Source organism: Argentina silus (assembly GCF_951799395.1).
Source record: "Argentina silus genome assembly, chromosome: 20".
NCBI lineage: Eukaryota > Metazoa > Chordata > Actinopteri > Argentiniformes > Argentinidae > Argentina > Argentina silus.
The window spans coordinates 2,604,161-2,629,677 of NC_139674.1; the positions used below are offsets into that span (position 1 = coordinate 2,604,161).

General features: G+C 39.0%; 1 protein-coding gene across 1 annotated transcript; it reads right to left on the reverse strand.

Annotated features, from left to right (window-relative positions):
• Window positions 1–152: 152 nt before the first annotated feature.
• LOC310820684 (globoside alpha-1,3-N-acetylgalactosaminyltransferase 1-like) lies at window positions 153–25,224 on the reverse strand. The gene is made up of 7 exons (XM_083692438.1): window positions 25,071–25,224; window positions 23,313–23,348; window positions 21,476–21,520; window positions 19,823–19,900; window positions 19,680–19,712; window positions 19,361–19,495; window positions 153–3,116 (listed from the first exon to the last, which is right to left on the reverse strand). Exons 1-7 carry the CDS (start codon window positions 25,130–25,132, stop codon window positions 2,417–2,419), a joined length of 1,089 nt encoding a protein of 362 aa, XP_083548564.1. The 5' UTR covers window positions 25,133–25,224; the 3' UTR covers window positions 153–2,416.
• Window positions 25,225–25,517: the final 293 nt, after the last annotated feature.

The following is a 25,517-nucleotide window of genomic DNA, read 5'->3' on the forward strand; positions in this document are numbered from 1 at the left end:
GAGGATAGAGGCTAAAGTAGGTACAGATCTGGGACCTAGCTACTACCAAAGATCTGGAAAGAGGGGATACAGTGACAAACATTGCTGTTCAAGAAAGATCAGAGTAAAAAGCACAGAACTTAAGATTACCTGAATGAAATCAACTCAGTAACCACAGAGTATTGTAACATTTAATTAGAGGAACAACAAAAACAGCCCCCTCTGCCACCCTCGAAATGCCTAAATCCTCCAATTTTTTCAGCTTGATTTTTTCAGCTTGATCAAATGAAATAAAATCACCTTTCATAGATGCAACGCAGTGCACTTCAGAAAATAAGAAATAAATTAAAGGCAATAACATTAAAAAGACAAGACAAAACATCAGAGGATGAAAATATAGCGCCCATGGAGGTTCAAACTGTAAAAAGTGTGGGTGCGTGGTAAACTAAGACTTCAAATGAGGAAAATGTACCAGGAAAACGTTAAATAAAATAGGAAAAAAATCCAAAGGATAAAATCCAAAGACTAAATGACTATATAACACCCTAAATAAATGCAAGGTTAAAAAGGCTCTCTTAAAAATGCCCCCAGTTTCAGGTTCTCTGGTAGGTTGTTCCAGAGGCTGGGGGCATGAAACCTGAAAACTGCCTCCATGTGACACTTGGTCCTGGGCTTTGGAACTGTTAAAAGGCCAGTGCCAGAGGACCTTAGGGATATACTGGGTATATACTGTATATACCTTTAAAACATGTCTAACATGTAGTGGGGTGCATGACCATAGTGATTTATAAACAAATAAAATAATCTTAAAAATTATACAAGGTAACCAGTGCAGAAACATTAAAACACACAAACACACACACACACACACACACACACACACATACACACACATATACACACACACACACACACACACACACACACACAACATTAACACTCAGCATTAACACTCAGCATTAACACTCAGCATTAACACTCAGCATTAACACTCAGCATTGGTGTTGAGCTCAGCAGTGACACATTTGACCTCATTTCCACTTACTTGGATTGTTGTAGACTCATACAGACACCCTTTTCGGTCATATTTCCATTCTTGAGCTTTCTTTGGCTAGCTCTGGATCTTGCATTTGGCCATACCAGTGTACATGAATGGGATCACCTGTCTGCTATACTTATAACTACTTAAAAACATCTCCACAAGTAATTCTACAGCCATCTCATATCATTGGGTTGAATTAGCTCGTCCATTCCATTCAAAGGCACAATGACAGATATATTTTTCAACGGAACCCCCAATAAGTAAACCATGTTTTACATTTTGTGGGGAGATGTTTTGAAAGCGTTTTTCTGTGCTTTTGATAGCATACAGGTGATAGTCAAAAATGTGTCACAGATAATCTTCCTGTGTCCTACTAACTACTATCTGAAAACAGCTATACAAATTAGGGTTTATGGCTTTAAGTCATTACATTCTTAGTCCAAGGGTACCAAACATACATTATCTAAATAACAAATCTACATTCCCAAATTTAAGCTTGTGGGCAGTGACAGGTATGCCATCTAACTAATGAGATTCTTTGCTCACTAACTAACGGCAGCTTGTACGCACGGCATAGGTCAAGCCATCTAGGATGGAATTAAATCGTTATTGACAGCCATGGTAAATAGATTTCACTCTAAGGGCTCCAGTTTGCTTGAGCTGAGCAGAGCAAACATACCTAACAACTCAGAATACTCTACAGCATGATTTTATTTACCCTTTCTTTAACATTGTTTTAGACAAAACATTGATTATTCAACTACCATTTTACTAAACAGTCTGAAACTGCTTTGCATATTATGTAAATTCTATTTTCACTATTCAAAACACCCATCGGAATGTCTCATTGCGTCAGTATTATGGTTAAGATAGTCTACTTTGCTCACATTTTTTGCACTTTTTTTGCTCATGCAAATTGGAACCTGTTACTCTTTCACTCACCATGGAGAACTGAAGCTTAATGGTTAACCCGAAATAAAAAAGCACTTGGATGTACAGTGCCTTCCGTAATTCTTCACCCCCCTGGACTTTTTCAACATTTTGTTGTGTATAGATTTGTTTTGTCACTGATCTACACACAATACCCCATAATGTCAAAGTGAAAATATTTCTTTTGAAATTTGTACGAATTAATAAAAAATGAAAAGCTGAAATGTCTTGAGTCAACGAGTATTCATCCTCTTTGCTATGACACTTCTAAAGTTATCTCAAATGCAAAAAATTCTTGAGCAAGTCAAAATAAAGTTGAATTGAGTCCATCTGAGTGCAAGGATAATAGTTAATGTGATTTTGGAATGCACAAATCTGAACAAATCTTGGAAAAATGACTAAACAGGGGGTGAGGAATGGGGATAAAGTGGAATTTGCAAATTTGGAAACAGCTGGACTACAGTATTATCTCCTCCTTGCATTGGGCCGAACCGCTGCATAGTTCTTGATGACCTGCGAGAAGCGGATGATTTTGACCTCGTTTGTTTTGGCCTTGAAGTCCTGCCAAAGGTACTCTGGCGAGAGAATCTTTGTAGGCTTGTTGTAGATCAGATATTTATTGAGGTGGCTTTCCTCCTGCCAAGCTGCCTCGATGGAGTTGGCGGCGTCTGCCTCCAGTTGCTTGCGGCAGAACTTGGCAAGCTTGTGCACATCCTCCACATACCCGGCGATAGTGGCGCCTCCATAGTAATAATCTCCCTCCCCATGGGGGATGTAGGCCTGTGAGGCCGGGCGACGCTCGTACGGGTAATGCTCGTGGGTCTGCTCATAGTAGCCTGGGTGAAGCACGGCCACCAGCCGACTGAGGGTCTCCGCACCCCAGCGGCCGTAGAACTTGGTGTCCACATCCAAGCAAAAGATGTAGTCGGCCTCCTTACGGATCTGCTGCTCGATGGTGATCTGGATCATCTCCATCCTCCGGGAGGAGATCTCCTGCCAGCGATTAGAGCTAGGAACGGGGATGATGGTAAGCTGTCTGCCAGGAGCGCGGGCCACCTCTGGGACGTCATCCTTGCGGTCGGTGAAGATGTAATAGTGCACATTGAAGTCTACCAGGAAGTGCTTCTCCGCTGTCTCCAGGAAGTCTTTCAGAAAAATCACATACCTAAAAGAGAGGAGAACCACAGCAATAGAGGATTGAAATACCCACTAAACCTGAAAAACAGATGTAGCAGGGACAAAGATGCACTTAGAGATGCCTAGCTGTAAAAAGAAGCTTTGTGGGGCAAAAATGCTCGTCTCGATACTCACAAAACAACTGTCATTGTTCTGTATGATAAAGAGCAGACATTTTTCAACTCTTTAGGTAGTAGCCTCCCTTAACAGATTGCTTGAAAAACAGATTTTCCTTACGTTGGTTAGGTTTGGCATAATTGAATAGGTCCATTCTGTATAGCTCCCTGCCTGAAGTTGAAACAGCATAACATACAAAATAACATGAGCAGTGAGCCCATAACTTTCAACCCCCCAAGGTAGGTGAATTCAGAGTGACCGAGCGGGTAGAGGCTGGGGGGGTTGGCAGGACACCAACAAGTGAACTCTCATGGCCAGTGGAGTTACACTGTGCTACAATGTATTTTCCTGAGTGACACTTGGAATTAGGTTTACCACAAGGGGTACCAGACCACAAGATCTCTGTTGATAACATGTCAGACTCACTGGCGCCAAGCCTAACTGAGATGAGCCTTAAGAGAATATAGTATTCACCTTCTGTCAAAAGGTGATGACGTCACATGAATTTAATCATCAAAAATAATACTTGAAAATTATAAGTAAGAGAGGAGAACCACAGCAATAGAGGATTGAAATACCCACTAAACCTAATGTGGTGGGTGTTGATGCTTGCACAATGAGACGTGGGTGAGAGGCCAAGGTGTTCTGCTGATTGTGAAATTAGATGTAGGAACTTGACAGTTTTATGGGGTGGGTGTTGTTGTTTGCCCAATGAGACGTTGGTGAGAGGCCAAGGTGTTCTGCTGATTGTGAAATTAGATGTAGGAACTTGACAGTTTTATGGGGTGGGTGTTGTTGTTTGCCCAATGAGATGTGGGTGTTGATGCTTGCACAATGAGACGTGGGTGAGAGGCCAAGGTGTTCTGCTGATTGTGAAATTAGATGTAGGAACTTGACAGTTTTATGGGGTGGGTGTTGTTGTTTGCCCAATGAGACGTTGGTGAGAGGCCAAGGTGTTCTGCTGATTGTGAAATTAGATGTAGGAACTTGACAGTTTTATGGGGTGGGTGTTGTTGTTTGCCCAATGAGATGTGGGTGTTGATGCTTGCACAATGAGACGTGGGTGAGAGGCCAAGGTGTTCTGCTGATTGTGAAATTAGATGTAGGAACTTGACAGTTTTATGGGGTGGGTGTTGTTGTTTGCCCAATGAGACGTTGGTGAGAGGCCAAGGTGTTCTGCTGATTGTGAAATTAGATGTAGGAACTTGACAGTTTTATGGGGTGGGTGTTGTTGTTTGCCCAATGAGATGTTGGTGAGAGGCCAAGGTGTTCTGCTGTTTGTGAAATTAGTTTTAGCAACTTGACAGTTTTTTGAGGATGTGGTCACCCCCCATAGGATATAGAACCGTGAGAATGGTTGGATTAGGGGGACCTTTTCTCTTTCTAGGAACCCAGGGGCCCTGAACTGTCTGAAGACCAACCGAGGTCCAGCTAAAGTTTGTCACTGATAAGGGCTGTGTGATGTGTTGTGATGACTTTATGCTGCATACATACATCTATGTCAAAATTGCATATGAGGCTTAAAATAAAAGCTCAATACTGAGGGTTAAAATGTGCAATTAAAAAAAGGCAATTAAAAAATGGTTAGGCTGCTACTCTAGTGGTAGTAATGTGTTCAATAATGAAGGGTTAGGGTTAATAAAATGGGGAATTAAAAAATGGTTAAATTTTTAAAAATGTTTAGTTTCAAACAAGGGTATGACCCATGTCGCGGGGGTGTCACTGATAAGATCATGTGTTTCCCTGGCAAAAAGGTGTATATATATGACTCTGAGAGCTGGTCACAACTGATCAAAGACTTGTGACAGCTGCATCAGATCGATCTCTCTCCACCATGGAGGTGCAATTGTGTGGAAATGGCTGTGTGTTCTACCTCTTGTTACCTGTTCAAGTGTTATGGTAACATCACACTGCTGGTCATTTCCTCATAATTACACGTGATATATCTATCTGATAGGCATCGCTTGAGTCTTGCATTGAGGTTCAACGTTTTTCAACGTTTGCCATGTGGGACAGTGAACCTGCATTCTGTAATCCTAGTTTTTGTAAGCTATCCTGAAGCATGTTCTAAATGTTTTTTCAAGAAAAAAGTGGCTTGAAAGTCTTGGGATCTTTAGCAATGAGCTGTAAGACCAAATTGTTAGGAAAGTATTTGTTGGTCGTACAAAGCTTTTGGCTTTTTCCTTTTTTTCTACATGCCAATGGAACAGCATTTTTAGCACCTTTTTTTTATTTGAGATGGATATGGGAAGTTTAGAAACCAATGCTGGATAACAATACAATCTGACTTAAAGAAGCATATTGCATATCTTTGAATATAGACATGTTGCATATGTAGGTATGTTCGCAAGTAACATGTCAGTAAAGAAAAGGGTAATGAAAGTCATAGCAGCTCACCACCAAAAATCTGAATTTGACTATGGGTATTGTCTCTTATTTTAACCCTTGGCTTGACATTTTAAATGTACAACATGTACCGCTATATTCCCATAGACACATATAGAGTTCATGAAAAGTATCACTAATTTGGATCGTTATCTCACAATTTGTTATTTAGGTCGATTTTTAGGATAGAACTTGAGTTGATGGTATTATTGTGGGAACTCAAATCAGTCACTCAGCTTTTTCTATAGGCTACCCTCATCAATGCAGAATATGTGCTTGTCCAATGAAATGTGAATGTTCTCGTTTCAGTACGCTGAACGCTTCATCTTTCACTCCACCGTTTCCTAAATCATTTTACCTCATATCCTTTGTTCATCCTAAATTTGTTTCTAATACTGCTTATTCATGTTTTAAGTTACCTATTTATACCAGCACCTTAGATTACCAGACCTGTACAACATTTGATAACAATGTTATTTTTGCACTAAAATAAAATGACTTTTGGAGCTATTGCTTGAGTTGAGTCTAGTGTGTTTCAGATGGTTGGACGTTCAGATTGTTCTGTTTTAGAGAGGAGAGGTGATGAGGGCAGGTGGATGTTCATCATGAAGCTTACTTTGTTTAATACCAGGCTAGTTTGTCGGGTGAGACCACACCAACTCATTGCATAGCTTGTTAACCAACTGGTCCCGGATACATGTACGTGCACTACTAATTCAGAAATTCATTTTTACACCCATTGGTCGAGAGGGATATTAACTAGCCAACTAGCATGCAGTGGGTGATATTACAGAGAATAATGCCTTTAATGTTTTATTACAGAAATAACTGCCAATAGGTTGTCATTGAATCTCCCCCCATAAAATGTTGCTGTTCATTAGTTATGATCTCAGTTTTGAGCTATGGTGAAGCGTAACAGTGCATATGCAAAACATTGTGAAACTGACATTTATTTTGACTTTTGTTGGACATTCAATATGTAGGCTAGGCTATATCTTACTGGTTGTTTGTAGTCTGTCTGTCTATCTCTAGTGTGTGGAAAGTATCCAGCAAATTGGTTCTTCGATGAATATGTGTAGGCCTAGTACTTGTTTCTGTGGTCACCGAAACTACAGCATTTATAGAGAAGTCAAGCTGCAAAAATGCATCATGGAATGTTGCCACTGGCCATGCAGGTAGAACTAGTTACATATCAGGATGTAGTTGAATTATCTGTCAACCTGTTGATCATTTAATTATCTGATTCAGGAAACATTTATCTTATCTCTTATACCTACTCTGGTATTTCCTCCCTAGCCTGGTACTATTACACTATAGCTATTTGTGTAAGCGTGTGTTGCAACATCTTTCTTGATGACCTGGCTTAACCTCTCCATGTATTAATCCAACGTACCACGGGACTAATGCTTGATTCATCTCTCATTTATCAACAGGCCATCACATTAGCAAATTTAGCACACTGGAGCAATGTATTTTTATTATAGCAAAAATAAACTGTTTATATAAAAATAATTTCTAACACTTCTTAATCAAGAGTTAATGATTATCAAAGATAAATGTTTCTTGAATCAGATAATTAAAAAACATTAATTCAATTGATTTGCACATGGAATATCAAATACAATTATCAACAACTTCTCAATCAAAAGTTAATGATTACCAAAGATAAATGTTTCCTGAATCAGATAATTAAAAAACATTAATTCAATTGATTTGCACATGGAATATCAAATACAATTATCAACAACTTCTCAATCAAAAGTTAATGATTACCAAAGATAAATGTTTCCTGAATCAGATAATTAAAAAACATTAATTCAATTGATTTGCACATGGAATATCAAATACAATTATCAACAACTTCTCAATAAAGAACTGAGTAGCTTTATTTATTTGTCTGTTATTGAGCATTATGATGCAACTGTTTTCATAAAAATAATTTCTAACACTATATGGCATTGGTTCGGTTTGGGGAAGCTCTACGAAGGTTCTCCGATTTCTTTTGCAACCGTACTTTCTCAGGATAGAGTCGCTGCGAGTCGATGGATGGATGGAGCCAAGCTCTGCGTGACGACGATCATAGTTCTCCAAATGAACGCAACCAAAAAAGACCCGATAAAATAAACTAAAATGTTGACTACTCAAAACAGAGTGAGATATGAGACCATCATACTGTAGCAGGGCCTGCAGAAGCCATCATACATATTTTTGGGGAATAAAAGAGCAACATCTAGACATAAGCTAAACAAACAAAAATACAAGAGAAGTCAACTCATAAACCATAACGGACAACGGTACGAGAAGCATCATTGTTATGGTGCCATTACGCGTATTAAAGGTTGTAGGGGGGTTTAACGATAACCTTAACATTTTCAGGCATTCCGCAAAAGGTGACAAACATTAATTGTTTCTGATGGTTACTTGAGGAAAAAACTGTCGTCTGATGGGAATATGAATAGTAAAAGCTGAAGCCAAAATTAAACATACAATAAGATCACACGCCACCGCAACTATGGTAACAGCTCCTCTATTACAGCACCTCAACAGGCAATACAAAGTGGGACCAATCTTCGCACCAGCTCAAATTCAAGATTTCTAGTAGATGCCTATTCAACGACTAACATGACTAATGTTCCATCAGTCTCATTCTTAGGGTCAATTTTTGCCAGAGAACAGACATCAGAAAACAAAGACAACTTCGACTTCTTACTATCCCAATTTGAGGGGTCAATAAGTTCAAGTTAATGAACATGCATAATACGCATATTACAGGTGGATACGTCATTTCTTAAAGTATATCAACACTCTGGCTTTCAGCACATTCAGTGTTACCTATTGTTACCTTTGAATTAAGAAAATAAGTTATACTCTACTATAAGGGGAGGTTAGCTCTTCAGGGGAAGATAGGAGAAAGGCAAAGAGAGGCATTACTGTGCCTATATATCTGACATTATACTTTTAGGAGATGTTTAGATGGTCAGCAGTAGGCTATAGGCCTACAATAGTGCAAACCCAGATTCACGTTTCATTTTGTTATTAACATTGTTTGCTTGAATGTCCTTCTGCAACACAGAGAAATATGGGTCATATGGAAAAGGCATCCATCTATACTATTCTTAGCCCCATTTTGAATGGAGATTGACAACTGAACTGAGACATCCATGTGGGGACCAGTTGAAGAAGTCATACAAACCAACAAAGGGTAAAGCCGAGCAATGACGACGTTAAACAATCTCTAAAACACTCCCAACAACTCGATTAAGCATGATGAAAAAAGATCAACAGACAATCCAATTGAATCCAATTCAATTGTTGCATTCAAGCAACAGAGGCACGTGAAATGTGCCTACTGGTGAGCTGAATTGGTCTATGATATCCATGATGATATGCCATTTAGTTAAACAAAACAGAACCCTCATAACCATACTCTTTCGCAATTAAATGTGCCTTTTCCCTAAAAACTGTCAAGATCTGATCAGAGGGCACCCTTAAGCCTAGTTTTTATGCAAGTACTAGACTAGAAATGGTGCATGTATGATTTAAATGTGATTTCATTATTTACATCCTGGGCTTGCTATTGTTCAGGTCACTCTCAAATTAAGCACTTATCCCTCATTGGAATGACAACACACACACCCATGAACATATCCATTCACTGGAAATAGATTAGCTTCAGATAAACTGTGTCCCCTAACGACGAAAAATCAACAGGTTGACAGATAATTCAACTACATCCTGATATGTAACTAGTTCTACCTGCATGGCCAGTGGCAACATTCCATGATGCATTTTTGCAGCTTGACTTCTCTATAAATGCTGTAGTTTCGGTGACCACAGAAACAAGTACTAGGCCTACACATATTCATCGAAGAACCAATTTGCTGGATACTTTCCACACACTAGAGATAGACAGACAGACTACAAACAACCAGTAAGATATAGCCTAGCCTACATATTGAATGTCCAACAAAAGTCAAAATAAATGTCAGTTTCACAATGTTTTGCATATGCACTGTTACGCTTCACCATAGCTCAAAACTGAGATCATAACTAATGAACAGCAACATTTTATGGGGGGAGATTCAATGACAACCTATTGGCAGTTATTTCTGTAATAAAACATTAAAGGCATTATTCTCTGTAATATCACCCACTGCATGCTAGTTGGCTAGTTAATATCCCTCTCGACCAATGGGTGTAAAAATGAATTTCTGAATTAGTAGTGCACGTACATGTATCCGGGACCAGTTGGTTAACAAGCTATGCAATGAGTTGGTGTGGTCTCACCCGACAAACTAGCCTGGTATTAAACAAAGTAAGCTTCATGATGAACATCCACCTGCCCTCATCACCTCTCCTCTCTAAAACAGAACAATCTGAACGTCCAACCATCTGAAACACACTAGACTCAACTCAAGCAATAGCTCCAAAAGTCATTTTATTTTAGTGCAAAAATAACATTGTTATCAAATGTTGTACAGGTCTGGTAATCTAAGGTGCTGGTATAAATAGGTAACTTAAAACATGAATAAGCAGTATTAGAAACAAATTTAGGATGAACAAAGGATATGAGGTAAAATGATTTAGGAAACGGTGGAGTGAAAGATGAAGCGTTCAGCGTACTGAAACGAGAACATTCACATTTCATTGGACAAGCACATATTCTGCATTGATGAGGGTAGCCTATAGAAAAAGCTGAGTGACTGATTTGAGTTCCCACAATAATACCATCAACTCAAGTTCTATCCTAAAAATCGACCTAAATAACAAATTGTGAGATAACGATCCAAATTAGTGATACTTTTCATGAACTCTATATGTGTCTATGGGAATATAGCGGTACATGTTGTACATTTAAAATGTCAAGCCAAGGGTTAAAATAAGAGACAATACCCATAGTCAAATTCAGATTTTTGGTGGTGAGCTGCTATGACTTTCATTACCCTTTTCTTTACTGACATGTTACTTGCGAACATACCTACATATGCAACATGTCTATATTCAAAGATATGCAATATGCTTCTTTAAGTCAGATTGTATTGTTATCCAGCATTGGTTTCTAAACTTCCCATATCCATCTCAAATAAAAAAAAGGTGCTAAAAATGCTGTTCCATTGGCATGTAGAAAAAAAGGAAAAAGCCAAAAGCTTTGTACGACCAACAAATACTTTCCTAACAATTTGGTCTTACAGCTCAATGCTAAAGATCCCAAGACTTTCAAGCCACTTTTTTCTTGAAAAAACATTTAGAACATGCTTCAGGATAGCTTACAAAAACTAGGATTACAGAATGCAGGTTCACTGTCCCACATGGCAAACGTTGAAAAACGTTGAACCTCAATGCAAGACTCAAGCGATGCCTATCAGATAGATATATCACGTGTAATTATGAGGAAATGACCAGCAGTGTGATGTTACCATAACACTTGAACAGGTAACAAGAGGTAGAACACACAGCCATTTCCACACAATTGCACCTCCATGGTGGAGAGAGATCGATCTGATGCAGCTGTCACAAGTCTTTGATCAGTTGTGACCAGCTCTCAGAGTCATATATATACACCTTTTTGCCAGGGAAACACATGATCTTATCAGTGACACCCCCGCGACATGGGTCATACCCTTGTTTGAAACTAAACATTTTTAAAAATTTAACCATTTTTTAATTCCCCATTTTATTAACCCTAACCCTTAATTATTGAACACATTACTACCACTAGAGTAGCAGCCTAACCATTTTTTAATTGCCTTTTTTTAATTGCACATTTTAACCCTCAGTATTGAGCTTTTATTTTAAGCCTCATATGCAATTTTGACATAGATGTATGTATGCAGCATAAAGTCATCACAACACATCACACAGCCCTTATCAGTGACAAACTTTAGCTGGACCTCGGTTGGTCTTCAGACAGTTCAGGGCCCCTGGGTTCCTAGAAAGAGAAAAGGTCCCCCTAATCCAACCATTCTCACGGTTCTATATCCTATGGGGGGTGACCACATCCTCAAAAAACTGTCAAGTTGCTAAAACTAATTTCACAAACAGCAGAACACCTTGGCCTCTCACCAACATCTCATTGGGCAAACAACAACACCCACCCCATAAAACTGTCAAGTTCCTACATCTAATTTCACAATCAGCAGAACACCTTGGCCTCTCACCAATGTCTCATTGGGCAAACAACAACACCCACCCCATAAAACTGTCAAGTTCCTACATCTAATTTCACAATCAGCAGAACACCTTGGCCTCTCACCCACGTCTCATTGTGCAAGCATCAACACCCACATCTCATTGGGCAAACAACAACACCCACCCCATAAAACTGTCAAGTTCCTACATCTAATTTCACAATCAGCAGAACACCTTGGCCTCTCACCAACGTCTCATTGGGCAAACAACAACACCCACCCCATAAAACTGTCAAGTTCCTACATCTAATTTCACAATCAGCAGAACACCTTGGCCTCTCACCCACGTCTCATTGTGCAAGCATCAACACCCACCACATCCGCCCCAAAGGGGCGGGACTTATAATTTTCAAGTATTATTTTTGATGATTAAATTCATGTGACGTCATCACCTTTTGACAGAAGGTGAATACTATATTCTCTGCCTTATGCCCTGGTTTCATGTTCATTACCTACTATAAAACTGACTGCAAACTTTGTAGTTGCCACTTCCCTGCTGACCATTCTCTTGGACAGTAGTTTGGTGTCCCAAGTCGACTTGACTAATAAATTGTCTTTATTCAACATTCAATTTGAGTATCTACCTTCTTCCACGAACCATTGGATATTTTTTTTCAATATCAGAAATATCATCATTACACGCTGTTTAACCATGGTGGCGGCTGTACTGTTCAACTTAAAGTGTCCCATCTGAACTCACGTAAACTTTGTTTGTCAAAGAGGCGCTCGGAGATGACTAGCTGTAAAAAAAACGTACCGAAAGTTTGTGGGGCAAAAATACTTGATGTGATGAATGCTCGATACTCACAATATCCATCCATGGCCATATTGTGCAGACAAATTCAGTATATCAAATACAGTGTGTATACCTGTGTAAGTAATGGGACAGTGAAGCATTTTTTCCGCTTTTGGCTCTACACTCCAAATGTTTGGATTTTAAATCAAACAATTACTATGATGTTGAAGTAGAGATTCTCAGCTTTTTGATGATATTCGAGTACATATTGGTTTCACCATTCAGAAATTACAATACGTTTTATACATCGTCCCCATATTTTAGGCTACCCAAAAGTAATGGGATCATTGGCTTGACACGTGTTTCTGGTAAGTCAAGTGTGTTCTATTACATCATTTGTGCAGGCATAAGAGAGCTGTCAATGTATAGTATTGATTCTAGACTTTGCATTTGCCTTTGAAGTTTGTTATTGGTGTCTGTGAACATGAGGACCAAAAAGGTGTCAATGAAAGTCAAGGAAGCCATTATGAGAAAGAAAAATCGATAAGAAAAATGGTCAGAGACAACCTTAGGCTTGCCAAAACAGTTTGGAACATCATAAAAAACTAAAAATAAAACACTGAGCTAAGCAACCGCAAACAAGCTGGTAGGCCAAGGAAGACTTCCACAGTGGATGACCGAAGAATGCTCACCATAATTTAGAAAAACGGCAAAACAACTTACCCACAAATCAGGAAAACTCTCCAGGTGGTAGGCGAGAATGTGTCAGACTACCATCTACAGAATACAAGTACCGTTTTTTTCCATGATCTTTATTGGTTGAATCTTTCCCTTATCAGCTGCATACCTAACCCTGATTTGGCTCTAGAACTTTTCTCATCTATATTTACAATGGCTTCAGAAAGTATTCGGACCCCTTCACCTTTTCCACATTTTGTTGTGTTATAGACTCCATTTAAAATGGATAAAATGTATTTTTCAATGCACACACACAATATCCCATAATGACAAGGTGAAAACACTTTTTGAAAACATATTTTTTAGAAATGTCTGCAAATTTATTACAATTGAAATTCAGAAATACCTAATTTACATAAGTATTCAGACCATTTGCTATGACACTCTTAAAATCAGCTCAAATGCAATTTCTCAATAAGTTGAATTGAGTCCATCTTCATGCAAGGATCATAGTTCATGTGATTTTGGAATTAATACATTTGTTTTTATATGGTCTCTGATTTGCATAGGAATCAATTACACACTGTGTGGATCAGGTTGTCATTACAAACTGAGCAAATGGAGAGGAACAAATCTGGCCAGGAATGCTACCCTGAGGCCTGGGGAGAATTACAAAAATTGCTGAATGGCAGAGAGGAAAAAGCAATGGGACAGTCAATGGGACAACATCAGCTGAGTCACTCTACAAAATTGGTCTATAACCAACTGAAATCAGATAAATTATTATTATTACATGAACATTTACTTATGTAAATTAGGTATTTCTGTATTTAAATTGTAATACATTTGCAAACATTTCTAAAAATGTATTTGTCATTATGGAGTATTGTGTGTGAATTGATGGCAAAAACATAAATGTAATCCATTTTAAATTGAATCTTTAACACAACAAAATGTGGAAAAAGTGAAGGGGTCTGAATACTTTCCAAAGCCACTGTATATTTCTGGCCCCCTTTAACCACCTTAGAATTAAGAATAGAACTTTTGAAGTTTTTGAAGGAATTGCTCCAGTGGAAGTTTCTGAGTGACAACCAACACATTTACTATACCTTCACTCCCCACTGTGAATCCTTCAGCTTCTTGTCAGAAAACAGACGCTGATTTTTACAGTAATGGTAAAAATGTCAAGTATTCATTTTAATATATTTAATGTTTCACATGTGTATGTATAATGTACACTCACTGAGCACTTTATTAGGAACACTATATTAAAACTGGGTAGGGCCTCCTTTTGTTCTCAAAACAGCCTCAATTCTTCAGCCTCAATTTATCATGCTGGAAGTAGCCATTAGAAGATGGGTAAATTGTGGCCATGAAGGGATGCACACGGTCAGCAACAATACTCAAATAGGCTGTGGCATTCAAGCGATGATTGATTGGTATTAACTGGCCCAAAGTGTGCCAAGAAAACATTCCCCACACCATTACACCACCTCCACCATGAGAAGGTGTACAGGTATTCCTAATAAAGTGTTTGGTGAGTGTATATGATGTATTGATTTCTGTATTTAACTGTGTTGTATTTGTATTTTGGATGTGTTGTTTTGTAATTGTATAGATATTGTGGACAGAGTGCTCCTGCAAAAGAGGTCTCAGTGTTTTCCCCTCTATAAATAAAGTTTAGAGAAAAAAGGATCTGCCCAAGATTTACAGCATACCACCTCATCTCATAGTGCAGGTAGTGCTAGGTTTGGGCATGTATAGCTGCCACTAGAACTTGCTAACTTGTCTTAACCCTTGTGTGGTCTTCGGGTCAAATTGACCCGTTTTAAATTTTTACTTGAAGAAAAAATATACAAGGAAACATTTTTTCAACCTGAAACTCCATGGCCTTGGCTTATTTACTGTGAAGAACATGTCAAAGAAAAAAAATCATTGAGTGCACATGCTATACACCCCCTACACATTTATGTCCTTCACAAGGTCTTCGGGTCAATTTGACCCGCATATACACAGAGACACACAGACTCACAGAAACATGCACACAAACACTCACTCACACACATACAAACACACACACAAACACAGAATCTGCACAATGTTGTTACAAAACATTCTGGGAAGCCAGAGGGAGGAGACCCTGAGAGACACCAGGGGACACGGGTGGTACTGGATATGTCACAGGGCCTCAGTGGCCACAACATCACTTGGGATAATTTTTTCACATCGTACAGCCCGGGACAGGAACTTCTCAAAAGAAAGCTGACAATGGGTGGAACAGTCAGAAAAAATAAGACAGAGCTCCCACCTCAGCTTCTAACTGTAACGAACAGGCCAGTCCATTCCTCCCACTTTGTGTTTACGGCCAACATGGCCCTGGTATCCTACATACCCAAAAAGGGCAAAAATGTGATGCTTATGAGCACTGGTGACACCGCACATACAGAGGAGACAACATGTGCCCAGGAACCCAGCTTCTCTAGCCATAGTGAGGAGGGTGGAGGAGGCTCCTGCTGTCCCACCTGCACGACCCACACAACCACAACCTCCAGTGCCTGAAGTAAGTGTCCTGTTGTTGTTGTTGTTTATGTGTGCGTGTGTGTGTGTGTGTGTGTATGTTTCTGAGTATCTCTGTATGTATGTGGGTCAAATTGAAATTGACTATTAGAAGATGTGGTGGGAAAAAAATCCTGAACTAATAAAGTATTTTCATTATTCTAGATTGCAGCTGGTGGCAACAAGAGGAAGCACAGCGAGGTGTGTGAACCCTCAAAGGACTCAAAGACACAAACCACATGCAGAAACTGCTAAAAGTACATCTGTAGGACACATACTCTCAAATTGTATGTATCCAATATTATTTCAGAATTGTTTGAAAGATGTATTTTTCAGTGTACTGTATTTCATTGACAGTGAATAAAGCAGTGTACATTTCGTTCATGTTTTGTGTTTCTATTTATTGTAAATCATCTCAAATTATTTTTGAGACATTTTTGAGAGATGTATTTCATATCCAGTGACTAAATCGATCTAAGTTTGGTTCTTGTGTTTCTATTGTCGTTCATCACCTGTATTTGCTTTTCACAGCTTTGATTATAATAAGATAAAGATGAAAATCAAATGAGAATATCTCCTCAAAAATAATAAACATCAATGAAAACATTGTTTCATTTCAACTTTTCAGAGATAAGCATTCCACCCAAGTCCTTATTATAGCAGATTTTTTACATCAATTATAACTTTATCACAAAAAACGAATTACACTTCCACTGTTAAATATGATCTAGCAGAGATTAATTGCAAATATTAATCATACATGTTATCTATATTGTTTGGAATTGAGATAAAGACAATATATGTTAAAGAGTTTTGAATGGAAATTTGTATTTTTGTATTGCTTTTAAAGCCCCAATAATGTCCCGGGTCAATTTGACCCGAAGACTTCCAAAGGGTCCAAAAAGTGAAGACAATACGAGGGTTAATTGATGAATATAACTGCTGACGGCAGCTGAAGAATGTATTCTGAAGTGTACAGAAACATCTTGTCTGCTTGAGTGCAAGAAAATGCCTCCAAATTCATTGGATGGCGCTTCATCATACAGTAAGACAATGACCCCAAAACATACTGAAAGGTCTTGACTGGCCAACTCAATCTTCAGATTTAAATCCAATTGAACATGCATTTCATTTTAGGCAAAAAGACCTCAAAACAAACACCAACTGAAGATGGCTGCAGTACAAGCCTCACCAGAGAAGATACCCAGCGCCTGGTGGGGTCAATGTGTCGCAGGTTTCAGGCAGTTGTTGCATGAAAGGATTGTCAATCAAATACTAAACATGAGTGCTTAATTTGGACATAAATCTGTCCCATTACTTTTGGGTACCCTGAAATAGGGTGCATAAAAAGTGTTGTAATTTCTTAATGGTGAAACTTGTCGCAGAGGGCGAGATTAGTATGGCCTTTTCCCGGCCTAAACACCATTCCCAACGTTACCCAGTTAAGCACAGCAGGATTGGCCCGAGATTTGAGAGCAACCTTGGTGAATCACCATGACACTGCTAGAAAGAGAAAAAGCTTAGCAGCTGGGGGCCCAACCTGACGAGTGACACCGCGGCTGCGGATGTTCCTGAAACACATTTTATCTTTGGTCTATCCTTCAAATAGGTGCAACTGCATAACTGCTTATGAATGATAAGTTGATTCGAATGTGTGTAACTGATTAATGATAAGTTGATTCGAATGTGTGTAACTGATTAATGATAAGTTGATTCAAATGTGTGTAACTGGTAAATGAGTTCAAATATGTGCAAAAGGCAAAACTGAATAAGAGAAATTATAAAGGTAGTGTATTACTCCGGGTCAACATATCTGGTTGGACCTCGTAGTGATAATGGTTTAACTGATACTGAAGTAGGCAACCAAATGCATTAATGTTTGACTGTATAATTCTTACTCAGAAATGATTTCTGAGGTAGGCCACCATATTAATGTTTGACTGTATAATTCCTACTCAGAGATGATTGCTGAAGTAGGCCACCATACTAATGTTTTACTGTATAATTCATGTGTGCTAAAGATAATTGTATACCATAGGTACTAAATGTTAACTTTGAGAAAGGCCTAGATTATTATGTTACGAAAATAGAATAGAATTGCAGAAGTCCACAATAAGAAGTGGCCTTGAGTCCAGTTTGAGCAGGAGAGTGATAAGTATGTCTAGTAGACATAACAACAGGTGCCCTTAGGCCCATGACTAAGCATGAATGCGAACTCAGGGTGATGTAATGAATTAGATAGAATTCTATGCTTGACTGAGAACTAGATCGAATTCAATGCCTGACGTAATGAATTAGATAAGAAAGGGTAAAGGAAAGCCCCATTGCAAACTATAAAAAGAGCTCCCTGGAGCAGTACAACAGACTTTCCCCGCTGCAGAGCGTAACACCTGAAGGACCGGAGCAGGAGTGAGTGTGTTGAAGATTACCCCTGAGTGGAAACTGGAGATTTTCATACTCTAGCAACCGAGCAGGTTGCTAGAGTATTATTATTATTTATTTTTTTATATTTTTAGTCATTCCATCCCTCATAAGCCTTTTACCTCCTCCTGGTAACATAAAATATTATAGATTGCTATGCATAATACATCTTAGGATCTGAAGGGTTATATCTGACCTCTTATTACCTCCTTTGGGTAAATTATCCTTACCGATAAACCCTTTATCCGCAACCACACCAACTGGCACTCATATCAGATTAGAGCGGTCGTTAACCATAGAGACTACCCACTTCGGTGTACAGTTTTTAGGTTTGGGGAGATTTTTCAGTTCAGCTGAGGTGGGTAGAGGAAGATATGGGAGGAACTATGGGATGTAGACCGTTAACAGCGGAGTGAATCTAATCGACGCCAACCTACATAGGACCAGTCAGCATCTGACAGGGTAAGACCCCTCAGGCTGAGGATCCATAACAAGATCTGAGGTTGGTCGGGGGTTCTGTACTGAGCCTAAATTCCCGGGAGACAAACTATGTACACAAATACCATCAAATAAAAGGTGAGAATCTCTACTTTATACCTCATAGTACTTTATACCTCATAGTACTAAATCCAAGTTCACTTTTGGAGTGAAGAACCAAAAGAAAAAATTATTCACTGTCCCATTACTTAGGCAGGGCTCTGTATATTGCAAAAACTCATTATATTACTCATTGCTACTTCTTCATGCCACCTCTGGTGAGAATACGCTACAGGTTCTGTATGTTTATGAGGAGGGAGGACATTAGGTATGTCTGTATCCATTTGAACTAGAAAATGTGTTTCCTTCTTATTAACTTATTAACTAAACTGGTGCAAACACGTAGTAAATCTGCCCCGAGCAAGGTATACCAAAGTAAGTTTTGTTTCGCTAAACTTAGTGTTTCCAATTCCTTACATTAAGACCCATACATTGACCATCTGTTAATATTTAACATTTACACAGGTCAACAGTATTACACCCTTTTTCATCATGCTTGCAATGTTTATGTTTGGTGATAACAACTGGCAGAAAGGTGCGGCAGTCCATTGTGTTGAATCAACAATCCACAGTTTGTTTACCTGTATTCATGAGATGTCACTGAAAGTAACTTACTTGCCAACTGCGAAAACGGTTGTGGCGATGTTGAGGTTCATTGGCTTGTAAATGGCATCAATAACTAAGGGATCGAAAGTGCCTTCCCACACAATGGGTGCTAGCCAAGGGGTGACTGCTACCACATCTGTGCGGCTGAAACAGAGAAAAGGGCAACAAGGTTTGTGAACACTCAGACATGCACTGTGTAGACTCCTCCACAGCAACAATATTTGGTGACATGGTTTTGTGAATCTCTTCCATTGTGTCACCATGGAGCTTACATATGCACCTACATCTAATTACAATAATCATGTTAATAACAATGATGGCAACTTACCCCTTTAACACGCTGGGCTGCTTATACTGGAGGCTGAAAAGAGTGTTATCAATTACATTGCAGCACACTGCTTTCATAATGGGTGCAGTTCGTAAATATTAGCAAAAGGTGAGATACTAGAGTAGTTTCAAGTTCATTCTCACCCTTGTGGTTGCAGCATGTCACGGGTCCTACAACTACAGTTCCCCAGCCCAGAACTGACATTCACCTGTTGACACAACCTTCAGAGGGGAAGACACATTTATCCTTTATTTATACAGAGGAGATCTTACTGAGACCTGAGTCTCTTTTACAGAAGAGTCCTGTAAGCAATGGCATTTTTAACCCCAACATTTTGGTGGGGCCACTGTCAAAAACGTTCAGATACACGCCAGTGGAACCACAGTCAAATAAAACACATCACCCCTCATGAACACAGTTGGAAATAGCGTCCAGGTATTTTGTCTTTCTCTGACTGTAAAAATAAGAATCATTGTCCAGTCTCTATGTCATTCTCTTACCAAAAACCTACATATATTGCCTTGAGTAAATATTCACCCTCCTGGACTTCCCCACAAGTCCCCTGTACAAGTTCTCTCCTGTTAATAAATAATAAAAAAAAAAAAAAATCCTTCTGGCACTACGACTGCCAATGGCCCCTGGTATTTGTTGTAAGTCACTTTGGATAAAGGCGTCTGCTAAATGACACTCCTAAAATGTGCTCAAATGCAAAAATGTCTTCCACAAGTCACTCAATAAGTTGAATGGAGTCCATCTGAGTGTAAGGATAATAGTTCATGTGATTTAGAAATTAATATATTTGTGTTTATAGTGTCTCTGATTTGCATAAGAATCAATTACACACTGTGTGGATTAGGCTGTCACTACCAACTCAGCAAATTTCAGAATTTTCTCTTGATCCTGACAAACTCCCCAGTCCCTGCCAGTACCCATAAGCGTGCATGTGTTGGATATGCACTAAACGTAATGCTTTGTAGTAAAAACGAATAAACACATTTGCAGCCACTTTCTTTGCTATATCACTTGAATTCATTGTAAACACAGTTGTGGATGTGTATAGATTTTCTTGATGGGTTCACTCGGTTGTATTGACCAATTTTGTAGAGTGTCTGGGATTATGTTTTTCCCAATGTAAATCTGTCCAGGCCTCAGGGTAGCATTCCTGTGCAGTTTTGTTCCTCTCCATTTGACCCAACAAAAAAACAAAGATATTCATTACGAGGCCTACTCGTATTTCATTTTTTGCTCCCAAAAGTATTGAAACTGTTGTTGAAGAGACAATGATACACCGGCCACAGCAGTTGCACGGCAAGTATGTCCCACCTAAAAAGAGTGGCTCGCACTGTTGTTTGCTGCCTCCGTTTTTTTGCTTCTGTTGCAGCATACTAAAAACAATGCTCACAGAAGCAATACAGTATACTTCCAGTGTATGTCTAGGGATCCAGGCTGGGATGTCTAGGGATGTCTAGGCTGTAGTCTCGGGGTAAGGGGATCTACAAAAAGATGCTTAACATTCTCTATTATTTCACTTTAATGTCTACAATACTTGGTATGAAGTATGCAAATGTGAATTTACTTTTATGTATGACACACTACAATGCAATACCTTCTTAACATACAGTCTTGGAATGCAATAATACAGCTGTTGCTCTCATGATACATACTGTGCAGTACTCTAATGTATATTTTTTACATACTTATTTGTCGAGTGTCTCCAAGTGATTTCACTCATAGCTTTTCAAAGCATACAGTATCCATAATTCAAGACCAAAGTAAAGCAAATAGGATCTTCTTACCCCAACATATTGTAACTCCTGTACTGGTCATATTTCCTCTCACTGCTGGAGGTAAAGGGGAAAACATTTGGTATTTTACTTCACGAATGTCAAATAAAACAGAAAACAAGTGCCTTATATGTATCTCTTCAAATGTGTTGTTCTAAATTATCCTTTATACCTTAAGAAATTGTTTACAGATATGGAGTTACCCTCTACAACAATCAGAACAATTCAAAGTACATCATGAAATTGGAATGAGCTCATTCAGCTATAAAGGTCCCACCGATTTGAACAATTTATGCTGCAATCACAAGGAGCATTAAAGGAGTAGAGTGTAACTTTGTTGGAAATCTGCCACGTCTAGCCACCGCAGCGAAATTTAGTTGTCTCAGAAAATTTACTCTGGCATTTTTACTCTCTCATATCTTATGAGCATTTTGCATCCATTGAATTTCAGAAACTCACTCACTTTTGACCATGTACAAGACTCTTTCAGGGGAGGAGAATTTCTGTGTTTATAGACTTGTGATTTCCGTAATTTTTCAGGGAATGGTGCTAAAAAACTGTTGCTAATGGTGCTAAAGTGTTTATTAGGATCTATTGTTCAAGACAATACTTTCCTTTTGTGAATTGATCGCATACAGACATTTTACCAGGTGTTTAAAGACTGTTGCCTATCAGGTGTTGCCCATTTGTGGAGGTGTTTTGTAAATACTTATACATGTGCTTTGTTATGTTGTTACTGTTACTGGAGTGCCTACTGAAGTGGCTGAATTTAGCTAAGTAACATTAGCTCTTTGGACTGCAGTCAATTAGCACGGTTTCTAACTAAAAGGATGTTGGCTGAACAAGATAGTTATTCGGCATAAGGAGTTACACAGTAAGATATTATTTACCAATCATTTATTTCACTAGTTAACATGGCTAGCTTGTAACGTTCTAGCTAATGTTCTAGCTAACTTTTGTCACAAGCTCGGGTGTGTAGTTTGGGTGTGTAATTCCAATCAAGCATATGAGTATGGACTGCAAGACGCAGGTTTGTTTACTCTTGTGAAGAGAACGGACGTTACCACTTTGATCAAGTTCATCTTGGGCTGGTGGAGGGCTGGAGTCAGTGGTTGACAACCAGAGGGGTATTCTAACAGTATGTTTTAAGAACGCTCTTCACAGTGCATTTTTGTATGTTTTTGTAAATGAAATATAACAGCGTATAACAACAAAAATATAGTGGATGATCAAACTGTGTCACAACAAGTTAGATTGAACAGCAAATCACTGATATAAATATGGAGTGCACTGAACATGTGAATGTCTTATTTAGTACAAATAATTGTGCATGTGAAATAAATGTTGCTCTATTTATCAGTGGAGATAATTTCAGGTCATTATTGATATAGATGTTTGCCTAATTAGCATTAAGAGCATATTTTCCCATTGTTTTCTTATGAAAATGCTAAAAAGGAATTCAGTACAAATAGATATCTGTGAATTTCGCACATAAATCAATTAAGAAATCGGCATTGGTATCAGAACCAAAAATTCATTATCAGTCAGGATCTAATCATCTTCCCCCAAAACAGTACAAATCTGGCAATCTTAATTTGTCCACTCACTGGTAGAGGTAAAAGGGGACATTTTAGGAATTCACAAATCTGAAAAAAAACTTGGTTGGTTTGTCAGATGTGGTTATTTCCTCATTTGCTATACCTGTTTATACAGGACATCACAACCAAGAGCAATTGTAATATCACCTGTAAGATGGCATGGTGTCCTTGTGACTTTATATAGAGTTGAGATTATTGTATCTTCAAAATTACAAAAAGATACTGAACACAGAAAAACAACAACTTCTTACCTAAGTGGTGAGTATCGCAGATAGAAACACAAGGCCCTAAAGAAAAAAAGGCAATATGCAATATTATAACAGTATTAGGGCAGTGTTTTTTCCTGGCTAGGTCATGTAGTCTGGTGAGTGAGGGAGAGACCTCTGCCGCCTGTTTGAAAATACATCCTGTAATGATTTGATGGTTTAAGGTCCAAGGCCTGTTTATGGTCTTTAAAGGGGTAGGAGAAGGAAGGAAGGATGGTAGCCAGAGTGTGAATTAAAGTGCCAGAGAAGCAGCACAACTTTTGGTCCAAGCACTTGTAATCTCTCGCCTTGACTACTGTAATGCACTCTTGGCCGGACTCCCCGCCTCCTCCATCAGGCCTCTGCAGCTCATCCAGAACGCTGCCGCTCGTCTGGTGTTCAATCTCCCCAAATTCTCCCATGTCACGCCCCTCCTCCGCACCCTCCACTGGCTCCCGGTACCAGCTCGCATCAAATTCAAGACCCTGGTGCTTGCCTACCGGGCAGCAAAGGGAACAGCCCCTCCCTACTTGCAAGCAATGGTTAGCCCCCAAACCCCTGCAAGATCACTCCGCTCCTCCACCTCGGCTGCCCGCCTGGCACTGCTGCCTCTACATGGATGCAGTGGCCGCGCTACTTGGTCACGGCTTTTCACTGTCCTGGCGCCCCGCTGGTGGAATGAGCTTCCCACAACGGTCAGGACTGCAGAGTCACTTCCAATCTTCCGCCATAGATTGAAAACCCATCTCTTCAAGCTACATCTTAACAGTCCCTCCTAAAGACCGCTTCACCCTCACTACCCCCCCTATACTAACCCTAACCCCAAGAGCTCTTCTCCCCTGCTACCCCCCTGTACATGTTCTCTCCTGCTAATAAAATATATATATATAAAAAAGGAAAAATAAAAAATAAAATAAAAAAAACGACTTTGTCTTATGATGACTGTTGGATAGATGATTCACTTACTTAAACAAATGTATTTGTTGTACGTTGCTTTGGATAAAGGCGTCTGCTAAATGCCATAAATGTAATGTAAAATGGGTGGGCCCACATTGGAAGCTAGTACCGCCCTTCACAAATAGCAAATACAAAAACAGAATAAAGTCTATTTCAAATTTCAGAAAGTCTTTCTATTACAGTTATTTGATTTTCCAAAACTGAACAAAATAAAGAAAAACAAGCCATTCTTCGTTTTCAGATTGAAAACATGAAAACTACCTGTGTTTCTCTTTTTGTCCACAACTGTTATTTGATTTCCCAATATAGGCAGAAATCGGAAAATGAGCCAATTCTCGTTTTCTGTTTTCTAGCTCCACAAACGAAAAACCATTTCCGCTTTAAACACGCAAATCGAATTGCCGTGAGGTACACGGACCTAAAGTACATGGAACTAAACAGCAACATTTGACAAAGTAAATTAAATATGAAAGGAAGTGAATGAGAACAGCAGAAAACGTTCTCCCATGTAAAAAAAGAAAGAAAAAAGAATACACCTGTGTTAATCATGTCTTCATCTACATGTTCTACACCAGAGCATGTTCTTAGAGATTTACAAACCAGGAAATAACGGTGCGCACATTTAACCAGCATCTACACTATAAAGTAATTAATCAAAAAACAGCATCGAAACTAGTCATGCAGCCCCGATTGCCCTAAACGTTCATCACGCGCCACATGATGTTAAAACTCTTTGTTTTACTTAGGAATAACGTTTCTCTTACTGTTTCTCATTTGATATGTTTGATATTGATAAAAACAACGTACCCGATAAGTGAGACTCCAACTGCAAGCAGACAGACATGAGATCGAATCACGGCAAGGCGCATCTTTGCTCCCACCGAAATCCACAGTCATCCAACTGTAATGAACAACACTGCATTCAATAATATTCTGACTCGAACGCAGGACTTCGACCTCACTGTATGCGCGATTTACAGTACAAATGTGTCTCAAACATCAACGTGGGTGTGACCATATCTGTAAGCTTAGGCGGGTCCGTGTACTTCGCGGCTATCCGATTCGATAGAAACAAGGATCATTTTCATATTTTCAATCTGCCCCAAAAAAAACAAAAACGTTTTTTTTGTTGTTCAGATTGCAAAATCAAATAACAGTAATAGAAAGACAATAAAATAGACTTTATTCTGTTCGTATTTCCTATTTCTATGCTTGTGAAGGGCACTTTCATTGGCCAAATGCAAAGCTAGCTTG